General features: G+C 49.4%; 1 protein-coding gene across 2 annotated transcripts in view; it reads right to left on the reverse strand.

Moving 5' to 3' along the window:
• The window catches only part of SLC25A16 (solute carrier family 25 member 16), a 43,568-nt gene that overhangs the window by 4,846 nt on the left and 25,858 nt on the right, over nt 1–12,864 (reverse strand). For both annotated transcript variants that reach the window (XM_084635017.1, XM_084635018.1), the window contains 2 exons: nt 7,993–8,155; nt 7,075–7,143 (listed from right to left, as the gene is read on the reverse strand). In XM_084635017.1, coding sequence (XP_084491143.1) covers nt 7,075–7,143; nt 7,993–8,155 — 232 coding nt within the window. The remainder of the gene's footprint in view (nt 1–7,074; nt 7,144–7,992; nt 8,156–12,864) is intronic.

A 12,864-nucleotide genomic window follows, 5' to 3' on the forward strand; every position in this document is an offset into this window, starting at 1 on the left:
CTTTTGTCTGTTTGTTTTGATGTTTGACATAAAATGTAGGTTTCAGAGGAAAAAAACACGCACGCTCACCCCAGCCTGGGGGCTGCTGGCTGCAGAACAGTGAAGTGCATCCCCAGGCCTTGGGGTGCAATCTGCTGCAGCACCCCTGGGGGATCCCTTATTTTATAGGGCCAAATACTGAAGTCCTGGTTTCAGTCCTTGCCCAGATACAAGTCTTATTTCCTTCAACAGGAATACCCACATGAATAAGAAGCAGGATTTGATCCTATGTAGTATCTTTATAGGGTTGGAACCATCTCTGATAAGTTTCAGAGTAACAGCCGTGTTAGTCTGTATTCGCAAAAAGAAAAGGAGTACTTGTGGCACCTTAGAGACTAACCAATTTATTTGAGCATGAGCTTTCGTGAGCTACAGCTCACTTCATCGGATGCATACCGTGGAAACTGCAGCAGACTTTATATACACACAGAGAATATGAAAAAATACCTCCTCCCACCCCACTGTACTGCTGGTAATAGCTTATCTAAAGCGATCATCAAGTTGGGCCATTTCCAGCACAAATCCAGGTTTTCTCACCCTCCACCCCCCCAACACAAATTCACTCTCCTGCTGGTGATAGCCCATCCAAAGTGACAACTCTCTACACCATGTGCATGATAATCAAGTTGGGCCATTTCCTGCACAGATCCAGGTTCTCTCACCCCCCTCCCAAAAACCACACACACAAACTCACTATCCTGCTGGTAATAGCTCATCCAAAGTGACCACTCTCCCTACAATGTGCATGATAATCAAGGTGGGCCATTTCCAGCACAAATCCAGGTTTTCTCACCCCCCCCCCACCCCCATACAAACTCACTCTCCTGCTGGTAATAGCTCATCCAAACTGACCACTCTCCAAGTTTAAATCCAAGTTAAACCAGAACATCTGGGGGGAGGGGGGGTAGGAAAAAACAAGGGGAAATAGGCTACCTTGCATAATGACTTAGCCACTCCCAGTCTCTATTTAAGCCTAAATTAATAGTATCCAATTTGCAAATGAATTCCAATTCAGCAGTTTCTCGCTGGAGTCTGGATTTGAAGTTTTTTTGTTTTAAGATAGCGACCTTCATGTCTGTGATTGCGTGACCAGAGAGATTGAAGTGTTCTCCGACTGGTTTATGAATGTTATAATTCTTGACATCTGATTTGTGTCCATTTATTCTTTTACGTAGAGACTGTCCAGTTTGACCAATGTACATGGCAGAGGGGCATTGCTGGCACATGATGGCATATATCACATTGGTGGATGTGCAGGTGAACGAGCCTCTGATAGTGTGGCTGATGTTATTAGGCCCTGTGATGGTGTCCCCTGAATAGATATGTGGGCATAGTTGGTAACGGGCTTTGTTGCAAGGATAAGTTCCTGGGTTAGTGGTTCTGTTGTGTGGTATGTGGTTGTTGGTGAGTATTTGCTTCAGGTTGCGGGGCTGTCTGTAGGCAAGGACTGGCCTGTCTCCCAAGATTTGTGAGAGTGTTGGGTCATCCTTCAGGATAGGTTGTAGATCCTTAATAATGCGTTGGAGGGGTTCTAGTTGGGGGCTGAAGGTGACGGCTAGTGGCGTTCTGTTATTTTCTTTGTTAGGCCTGTCCTGTAGTAGGTAATTTCTGGTAACTCTTCTGGCTCTATCAATCTGTTTCTTTACTTCCGCAGGTGGGTACTGTAGTTGTAAGAAAGCTTGACAGAGATCTTGTAGGTGTTTGTCTCTGTCTGAGGGGTTGGAGCAAATACGGTTGTATCGCAGAGCTTGGCTGTAGACGATGGATCGTGTGGTGTGGTCAGGGTGAAAGCTGGAGGCATGCAGGTAGGAATAGCGGTCAGTAGGTTTCCGGTATAGGGTGGTGTTTATGTGACCATTGTTTATTAGCACTGTAGTGTCCAGGAAGTGGATCTCTTGTGTGGACTGGACCAGGCTGAGGTTGGTGGTGGGATGGAAATTGTTGAAATCATGGTGGAATTCCTCAAGGGCTTCTTTTCCATGGGTCCAGATGATGATGAAGATGTCATCATTATAGCGCAAGTAGAGTAGGGGCTTTAGGGGACGAGAGCTGAGGAAGCGTTGTTCTAAATCAGCCATAAAAATGTTGGCATACTGTGGGGCCATGCGGGTACCCATAGCAGTGCCGCTAATCTGAAGGTATACATTGTCCCCAAATGTAAAATAGTTATGGGTAAGGACAAAGTCACAAAGTTCAGCCACCAGGTTAGCTGTGACATTATCGGGGATAGTGTTCTTGACGGCTTGTAGTCCATCTTTGTGTGGAATGTTGGTATAGAGGGCTTCTACATCCATAGTGGCCAGGATGGTGTTATCAGGAAAATCACTGATGGACTGAAGTTTCCTCAGGAAGTCAGTGGTGTCTCGAAGGTAGCTGGGAGTGCTGGTAGCGTAGGGCCTGAGGAGGGAGTCTACATAGCCAGACAATCCTGCTGTCAGGGTGCCAATGCCTGAGATGATGGGGCGCCCAGGATTTCCAGGTTTATGGATCTTGGGTAGTAGATAGAATATCCCAGGTCGGGGTTCCAGGGGTGTATCTGTGCGGATTTGATCTTGTGCTTTTACAGGAAGTTTCTTGAGCAAATGCTGTAGTTGCTTTTGGTAACTCTCAGTGGGATCATAGGGTAATGGCTTGTAGAAACTCGTGTTGGAGAGCTGCCAAGCAGCCTCTTGTTCATATTCCGACCTATTCATGATGACAACAGCACCTCCTTTGTCAGCCTTTTTGATTATGATGTCAGAGTTGTTTCTGAGGCTGTGGATGGCATTGCGTTCCGCATGGCTGAGGTTATGGGGCAAGTGATGCTGCTTTTCCACAATTTCAGCTCTCTCGTCACGCAATCACAGACATGAAGGTCGCTATCTTAAAACAAAAAAACTTCAAATCCAGACTCCAGCGAGAAACTGCTGAATTGGAATTCATTTGCAAATTGGATACTATTAATTTAGGCTTAAATAGAGACTGGGAGTGGCTAAGTCATTATGCAAGGTAGCCTATTTCCCCTTGTTTTTTCCTACCCCCCCACCCCCCAGATGTTCTGGTTTAACTTGGATTTAAACTTGGAGAGTGGTCAGTTTGGATGAGCTATTACCAGCAGGAGAGTGAGTTTGTGTGTGTATGGGGGTGGGGGGGGTGAGAAAACCTGGATTTGTGCTGGAAATGGCCCACCTTGATTATCATGCACATTGTAGGGAGAGTGGTCACTTTGGATGAGCTATTACCAGCAGGATAGTGAGTTTGTGTGTGTGGTTTTTGGGAGGGGGGTGAGAGAACCTGGATCTGTGCAGGAAATGGCCCAACTTGATTATCATGCACATTGTGTAGAGAGTTGTCACTTTGGATGGGCTATCACCAGCAGGAGAGTGAATTTGTGTGGGGGGGTGGAGGGTGAGAAAACCTGGATTTGTGCTGGAAATGGCCCAACTTGATGATCACTTTAGATAAGCTATTACCAGCAGGACAGTGGGGTGGGAGGAGGTATTTTTTCATATTCTCTGTGTGTATATAAAGTCTGCTGCAGTTTCCACGGTATGCATCCAATGAAGTGAGCTGTAGCTCACGAAAGCTCATGCTCAAATAAATTGGTTAGTCTCTAAGGTGCCACAAGTACTCCTTTTCTTTTTGCATCTCTGATAACTCACTCTCCTAGGCCAAAGAAAATCTTGCATTTCTCTAAATAGTATTCTTTACTTTACTTTTTGCCGTCCAACTGTCTTACTTCTTATAACGTGGCCAAAGTGTTTGGGGGCAGGGAGAGGGTTGATTCAAATGTATTAAATAAAAATTTAGCATGGATATAAAAGCTGGTGGTGGTGTTGTTTTTTCTTTAATACAGTATCAAAGCATCAATGACTCCACTGGGAATGGAAAAGTTCATAGAATCATAGAATAACTGAGTTGGAAGGCCTCTGGAGGCCATCTAGTCCAACCCCCTGCCCAGAGCAGGACCAATCCCAACTAAATCACCCCAGCCAGGGCTTTGTCAAGCCTGACCTTGAAAACTTCTAAGGAAGGGGATTCCACCACCTCCCTAGGTAACGCATTCCAGTGTTTCACCACCCTCCTTGTGAAAAAGTTTTTCCTAATATCCACCCTAAATCTCCCCCACTGCAACTTGAGACCATTACTCCTTGTCCTGTCACCTGCTATCACTGAGAATAGTCTAGATCCATCCTCTTTGGATCCACCTTTCAGGTAGTTAAAAGCAGCTATCAAATCCCGCCTCATTCTTCTCTTCCGCAGACTAAACAATCCCAGTTCCCTCAGCCTCTCCTCATAAGTCATGTGTTCCAGACCCCTAATCATTTTTGTTGCCCTTCGCTGGACTCTCTCCAATTTCTCCACATCCTTCTTGTAGTGTGGGGCCCCAAACTGGACACAGTACTCCAGATGAGGCCTCACCAATGTCGAATAGAGAGGAACGATCATGTCCCTCGATCTGCTGGCTATGCCCCTACTTATACACCCCAAAATGCCATTGGCCTTCTTGGCAACAAGGGCACACTGTTGACTCATATCCAGCTTCTCGTCCACTGTCACCCCTAGGTCCTTCTCTGCAGAACTGCTGCCTAGCCATTCGGTCCCTAGTCTGTAGCTGTGCATTGGATTCTTCCGTCCTAAGTGCAGGACTCTGCATTTGTCCTTGTTGAACCTCTCAGATTTCTTTTGGCCCAATCCTCCAATTTGTCTAGGTCCCTCTGTATCCTATCCCTACCCTCCAGCATATCGACCACTGCTCCCAGTTTAGTGTCATCCGCAAACTTGCTGAGAGTGCAATCCACACCATCCTCCAGATCATTAATGAAGATATTGAACAGAACCGGCCCCAGAACCGACCCTTGGGGCACTCCGATAGATACCGGCTGCCAACTAGACATGGAGCCATTGACCACTATCCACTGAGCCCAACAATCTAGCCAACTTTCTACCCACCTTGTAGTACATCCATCCAGCCCATACTTCTTTAACTTGCTGACAAGAATACTGTGGGAGACCGTGTCAAAAGCTTTGCTAAAGTCGAGGAATAACACGTCCACTGCTTTCCCTTCATCCACAGAACCAGTTATCTCATCATAGAAGGCAATTATATTAGTCAGGCATGACTTTCCCTTGGTGAATCCATGCTGACTGCTCCTGATCACTTTCCTCTCATCTAAGTGCTTCAGAATTGATTCCTTGAGGACATGCTCCATGATTTTTCTGGGGACTGAGGTGAGGCTGACTGGCCTGTAGTTCCCAGGATCCTCCTTCTTCCCTTTTTTAAAGATTGGCACTACAGTAGCCTTTTCCCAGTCTCCCGGGACTTCCCCCGATCGCCATGAGTTTTCAAAGATAATGGCCAGTTATATAACTGAATCACTCGCCCCACTTCCTAGTCGTCCTCCTCTCTGCTTCACAAGTGCCAAAAATCCCAGCTCTGTGTGGACTATGGCAACTATATTTTAAACCTGAAAATTAATCCATCTCAGAGCAGAATTAGCTGCCAATGAAGCATCAGAATGCCAACTGGATGTTGCTACACACCTGGCACAATGCCATCATGTTTTTAATTCCTTTTTCTCATTTCAGATGTGTTCCTTTTTTCCTTCAGTCAAGGGCAATATGTCCTGAGGATCCCTTATCACTGTCCCTCATGCACCTGGAGAGGCAGGGATAAGGGATTCTTGGGAGGCTGCCGTGAAGTTTTGGGGCTGACTCCCACTGGCTACCTTTACAGAGCACGTTGCCCGTGTGCCATTGAACATGTAACAGCAGGGAGAGCGGGGGAGCCCAAGAGCAAGGGCCAGAGTATGGAGCAGGGACCAAGTGGCTGCCTTGAAGGGAGGCAGAGAGGCAAAGCTCTTGGCTCAGCATGGCTGGGGGAGGAACGACCCACAACATGCTGGTGGCCCGTAGCCACCTCCTGCCTGGTGGCTTTGCTCCCTGCTCCAGGAAAGCTCTACACAGCAGCGAGGAAGAGCCGGAACCATGGCAGCGAAAGCAGCAGGAACAGAAAGCATACTCCCAGGTAGTAATGGTGCTTCCGGCCACCGTGCTGACTACATGCAGCGCTGTGCTCTCTAGGATGCATCCGGAGGACTTCTGGGACTTGAGTCAAGTCAGGGCCTCATGCACACATGAAAGCAATAAAGTCTAGGTCACAGTTTAACATGGTTAAACAAGGTTAGCACATTTGCAGTGTGAATGCAAGGGGGGTTTGGCTTGAGCCCAGGCTCAGCCCCAGGCCTAAACTGCTGTGTAGATATACCCTCAGTGTCTACAACTGAACTGTCAATCAGTACTGTGGTTACAAGAAAGTGATAGTAAACAAGAAAAAAATAATCATTCACATTGGGGCCAGATCCTGCACCATTCAAGACAACAGAAGTTGGTGACACAACCGTCCCCTGCACTCCTGCCTTGAGGACCTCTTGAGGTCCCTTCTAGTCCTACGATTCTATGTCTATGGCTACACTACCGCGGTAAGTTGACCTATGCTACGCATCTCCAGCTACGTGAATAATGTAGCTGGAGTCGACGTACCTTAGCTCGAGTTACCGCAGGGGTTAACGGGAGAAAAAATCTCCCGTCAACTGACCTTACTCTTCTCGTAGGGGGCAGAGTACAGGGGTCGACTGGAGAGCGATCTTTAGTAGACCCGCTAAATCAACCACCAGTGGATCGATCTCAGAGCATCAATCCAGGCTGTAGTGTAGACCTGCCCCGAGATTCAACAGAAGCAGGATTGGGCCCTTGGAGCTTATTTATGCCAAGTGAAGCTGTAGTAAATTGAAGCCTAACACAAAAGAACTTCAACAATAAAAATCTCATATTCGCAGAATTCATTTCTGTGATTTTTAAGAGATCACAATAAAGAAAAAAACAGTTTCCCTCTCAGTTAAGAGCACAGAAACCTAATACCCTCTCCACTAGTGGAAAATATGAAGGAATCTATAGCACAGTTTATCATGTATCAGTTTTAAACAAAGAGGTTTACTTATACATTTAGGAATTCACTTACTACAGTTGAAAAGGATGGTATAATAAAATGCTTACAGGCACTTGTCAGCATCTGGAAGAGCTGATCCTAACTGCATTCGCCTACGAGTTACATCAAGTGGATATCTAAAGAAGAGAGTTGTTTGTTTGTTAAAAAAGAAAGCATTTTAACTACTTGAACGGCAAAAATATGAATACAGTGTTTGTTTGTATATATATACACACACATGAATATAAATAAAGTTCCCTGTGAAACTTCAAAGTTCCTTTTACAGTGAGTCAAGGCTCAAACTCAGTGCCCAACACAGCTGAAAGTTCTCCAAAAATCGAGATTTCCGCCAGCACAATTAAAAACAGTGAATCAGAATCTTAATATATTCCATTAGGCAGAAGTAAAGAAGATACATGAAGATCAGACAGAGCATAAACCAGTTTGTGTAAAACAGAATTTAGGGAGGAGACAGAAATGCATGTGTGACATTTGTAATTAAATAGTTTCGAAAAAAATAAATGCCAAAAAAATAAATCCAATCAATTCACCTGTTTCTGGGCCATGGAGAAAATCTGACAAAGGCAGAGAGTAGAGAAGGAGGGAGAAATAAAAATAAACTATGCCAAATATAGTAACTTAAATATATATTTGTAGCTATGATTTTGTTTTAAAATGAACTGGTGTAAAACAACTCCAACTCTAGGTAAGATTCTAATTTACCTTGGTGGAAATTTGTCAGAATAAAGACAGCAGGATTTGGTCTGATACATATACTTTTAAAGATCCTCAAAATTAAAACACATTCAGAAAGTGAAGCACCATAAAATAAGTGCACTCTAGTTTCTGACCTATCAGGTAAAAAAAGCTTAACTCTGAAATATTACATTTAAGAAAAATTCTTAATCCAAGATAGCATATAATTTCTTCAATAAGTGCAGCTAAAAACCCCAAAACAAACCAACCCATATCCCACCAAAACTTACGATATTGTCTGTGCTATTGCTCCAGCCAAGCCACCACACAGCAAGCTTACATGTGTTTTCAAAACTAAGACTTCAGGATTATCTAAGGAAGGCCTTCCAAGCAGGCTAGGTGCTTGGGCAAGTCCAATGCTCTTTAAGGTACTAAAGGTAAAAAATGAAAAACCTGAAAGAGAAAAATGTAATTTTATGTAGACTTTAGGAAACCACAAGTTTCTTACTGATACACATAGAGTCTTTGTAACATAAGAGAGTAATCACACACTGAATTATTTAATTCCTGATTCTTTACGAGGTTTTTATTAAATATTGTGAAAGAGAGAAAAGTTACATACATTACATAAATCAATACAAATATTACATATTTATCCAATGTGACAGGGTCGGGCCAGATGGCTACAGGAGAGTAACAGAAGGCAGATATATTAGCCCCAGGCTAAGTAGGTCCCTTTTCCCTGGGTAAGGTAACAGGGAAGATTTTTTTTTTTTGGAAACAGAAAAGAAGTTTATTGGTAACACTTACAAGAATTACCAAAGGAAACAAAACAACTATGCAACAAAACAATGCAAACAGAAGGTATAACACAGCAGCCTTCAGGAGGGAGAAGTGTTCAGGCTAGCGTGGGCCCAGAGCGGGGGGGCTTCCTCAACACTCGTGGTCTTCCACCCTCCTGAGTTACCTGGTGGCCCAGAGCGGGGGGGCTTCCTCAACACTCATGGTCTTTCACCCCCTCGAGTTACCTAGTGCCGCGCCCAGTGTCACCGATCCTCCCTCTCCTGAGAGTGCCCGGCAAGATGGGCACAGCTGCGGGGTGGGCGGTTTAGGGGTGGGGGGGTAGACACCCATGTATTATTGGACCCCTCCTAGATGACAGTAATGATGGTATCCACAGCGGCAACGGCTGGGGCTGGCATCTCTCGCTCTTCCCCTCAATCAAAGGGTCAGACGGAGTCACCGAGCAGAGAACCGCTCCTCGAAGGCGTCAAGGGAGTCGGTGGACGCTGCCCAGAGGAACTCCGCCCGGATACGTGAATGTACTGAGGATCGGAAAAAAGCCCTACAATCACAGGACATTTCATGGGCCAACCTCCTCTCTCTGGTTTTATAAATGGCTGTTCTAGCCAAGGCTAGGAGGAGGTTGACCAGGAGATCCCACAATTTTTTGTGGGGCCACGGATGGGAAGTGTATAGATAAAAAAGTGAGGGGAGAAATGAAGCCAAAAGCACAATAGAATATTTGTGAGGAGCCGGAAAAGGGGCTGCAATCTGGCACACTCTAAATATACGTGCACCAGGGTTTCCCTCACATTACAAAAAGGGCAAGTATCCGGGATGGGGGTAAACCGTGTCAGAAACACACCCGTGCTCACAGCTCCGTGAAGGAGCCGCCAACTGATGTCCCCGACAGGCCTCGGGACCAAGGTGGAATACAGGCTGGCCCATCGAGGTTGCTCACCCTCCAAAGGTGGCAGGAGGTCCTGTCACTTTGTATCGGGGCGGGACACCAGGCTGTGGGCGTGAAGGGTATGAAGCGTGAGTGTGTATAAATATTTCCGTGGTGCAATTTGAAAACTGACCGGCTGCAGTTCATGCAGCCGGCTTGCAGTGAAAGGGTGAGGGGTTTGTTGGGATCGGCAGGGTAGGGCCCAATGGAAAGGTCCGGCGGGCTTGGGGTAGAAGATGGGCGGGGTGCGCCCTCACGCAAGGCTCGGTTGACATAAGCCCGAGCAGCAGGGGTCAAGGCGGCCTTCACCTCCCGAAGTACGCACCGGGGGGTACGAGGGCTGGAGAGCCCCATGCGCCGAGCGAGCGTCAGGGGATCCAGCCAATCTCTCCGGTCGTAGTCCAGGTGGTCTCCGACCCTCGTGACTTCCGCCAGGACCAACCTCTGGCGCACCGGGCGGGACTCCGCCACCTGCACACGGAGTTGGGGATTGTGCAGCAGGGGCTCCGTGAGGAGATCTGCTCCCATGGTGGCCGCCACGGACCTGGTCATTAGAAACAGTTTCCAGGCCCGGAGAAGGTCCTGGTAGAAGACCGGCAGCCTGGAGAGGTCTCGCGGAAAACCTCTCGGACAAAGATAAAAGAGCTGCCGGTCGTAACGGAGCCCTTGGAAGCAGTGCAGGAAGGCGTGCGCCAGTATGCTCCATGCCGAACTACTTGCACTATAAAAGAGCCTCTGCAGGGCCTGGAGGCAGAAAACACGGACCTGAGTGTACAGACACTTCAGGCCCTGCCCTCCTTCCTTCAGGGGTAAATGAAGAACTCCAACAGGGGCCCAGTGCATTCCTGACCAGAAGAACACTAGGATCTATCTCCGGAGGTGGGTCAGGAAACCCGGGGCCGGGGCCAGGGTGTTGAGCCGGTACCAGAGCGTGGACAGGACTAGTTGGTTAAGCACCAGTGCTCTCCCTCGGAGGGAGAGACATCGGAGTAGCCTCGTGCATTTCCGGATCCGCTCTATCACCCCGCCCTCTAAATTTTCCAGTTCTCCGGCGGGGAAGGGTGCATGGCGGAAAGGTAAACGCCAAGATAGAGCAGTAGACCCGCACTCCACCGGATGGTCTGAAGCGCGGGTGGGAGGGAGCTTACCTGCCGCCAGTCCCCCACCGCCAAGCCAGAGCTCTTGACCCAGCTGACTCAGGCGGAGGAGGCTGCCGAATAGATGGCCTGGCATGCCTTCACTCGCGCCAAGTCGCCCAGGTCCTGGACCACGAGGAGTACGTCATCGGCATAAGCCGACAGGACCAGCCGCAGCTCTGGCTCCCGCAGCACCAACCCTGTCATCCTCCTGCGGAGGAGACAGAGGAAAGGCTCGATCGCCAAAGCGTACAACTGGCCCGAGAGGGGGCAACCCTGCCGCACTCCTCGCCCGAAGCTGACCGGTTCAGTCAGGGTCCAGTTGAGCCTAACCAAACACTCCGTGGAAGCATACAGCACCCGGAGAAAACTCACAAACTGAGGTCCGAATCCAAACGCCTGCAGAGTGCTCAGGAGGTACCTATGGTCTACTCTATCGAACGCCTTCTCCTGATCAAGAGACAGGAGGGCGAACGACAGACCATCTCTCCGCCCGAGTTCCAAAAGGTCTCGGACTAGAAATAGGTTGTCAAAAATGCTGCGACCCGGGACAGTATAGGTCTGGTCTGGGTGGACCACGTCCGCCATCACGGACCCTAGCCGCAGCGAGATTGCTTTCGCTATGATTTTGTAATCCGTGCTAAGGAGTGAGACGGGACACCAGTTTCGTAAATCGCGGAGGTCCCCCTTCTTCGGCAGCAAGGCAAGCACCGCTCGCCTGCACGACAGAGAGAGGACCCCGCTCTGCAAGGACTCAGCCCAAATGGTGACTAGGTCTGGGCCGAGGATGTCCCAGAACGCGCGGTAAAACTCCACGGTCAGCCCGTCCATGCCCGGAGATTTATTGGTGGGCATGCGACGGAGGGCTTCCGAGAACTCGGCCAGGGTGAGAGGCAGCTCTAGTTGGTCTCGGTCGCCCACACTGACCGTGGGGAGTTCCTCCCAGAGCACCCCGCAAGCGCCAGAATCGGTCGGATCCGGGGAGAAAAGGCTTGTGTAGAAGTCACGGGCCCTCCCACACATCTCCTCCGGATCCGTGAGGGGGGTGCCGTCTTCCGCAAGAAGGCAGGGGACATGTTTCTTGGCCCCCCTCGTTTTCTCCAGGGCATAGAAGAAGCGGGAGCCGCGGTCCATCTCCCGAAGGAGGTGGATGCGGGACCGAATGAAGGCACCTCAGGCCCGGTGGTCCTCGAGGGCCCGGAGCTCCTCCCGCTTCTCCCGGCACGCTCCGCAGAGGGACGGGTCCTTGGGGTTGGCGGCCAGGCGCCTCTCCATCTCTAAGACCTCCCGTTCCAACTGCTCTATCGCCGCATTTCGCCGTCGGCTGGTGCCCCGAGTGTAGTCACGGCAGAAGAGCTTGGCGCGCACCTTCCCGAGATCCCACCATCGCCGCACCAAGGAAAGGCACGCCACTGCTCTCGCCAGGCCAGCCAAAACTCCCGGAAGGACGTCACGAAGCTCTCGTCCTCCAACAGGCTGTTGTTAAAGTGCCAATAGGCCGGCCCCGGTCTCTCTGCACGGAGGGAGACCGTTATGGTGACTAAATGATGGTCGGAGAATGGGGCTGGCTGAATGGCGGAGGAGTGGGCCTGTGAAAGATGGAAATGGGATAAGTAAATACGGTCCAACCGAGAGTGGTGTGACCGATGGGCCTCCACCCAGACAAAAGTGAACATGGAAGTGTCATCTGGGTGATGGTCACGCCAGACGTCCGCTAGGGAGTGATGTTCAACTATCCCTCAGAGAATATTCGCAGCAGCCGGGCTCGGCTCAGCCCCTGAACGGTCCCGTTCCTCGAGGGTGGTGTTAAAGTCCCCTCCCAGGACCAGGCCCTCATGCGAATCTAGGGTGCCGAGAAAGTCGGACACCCGCTGATAGAATTGTGGCCGCCTTGAGCTCATTTGCGGGGCATAGATGTTAACAAGATTGACCACGAGCCCCTCCATACGGACTTGAAGGTGCAGCAGGTGGCCCGGCACGGCCTCAGTGACCCCTAGCACCTCGGGCTGTAGTTTGGGGGAGAACAGGGTCGCCACTCCAGCTTGTCAAGTCGTGAAGTGGCTAAAAAATACACCGTCTCCCCACTCCAGCCGCCACCTGTCCTCGGCGGTCAGGTCCGTATGGGTCTCCTGCAGGAAAACTACAGAGTACCCCCCTTCCCGAAGGTAAGAGAGCACCTGGGACCTGTGGAGAGCCATCCTACAGCCTCTGGTATTCAGGGTCGCAAAAAGAAGAGGCGTCATGTGGAGGGCTGGGGGGGGGGGGGGTTTCTTGTTGGTGGGGGTGTTCAGGGC

Source organism: Lepidochelys olivacea, assembly GCF_965140295.1.
Source record: "Lepidochelys olivacea isolate rLepOli2 genome assembly, chromosome: 7".
Taxonomy (NCBI): domain Eukaryota; kingdom Metazoa; phylum Chordata; order Testudines; family Cheloniidae; genus Lepidochelys; species Lepidochelys olivacea.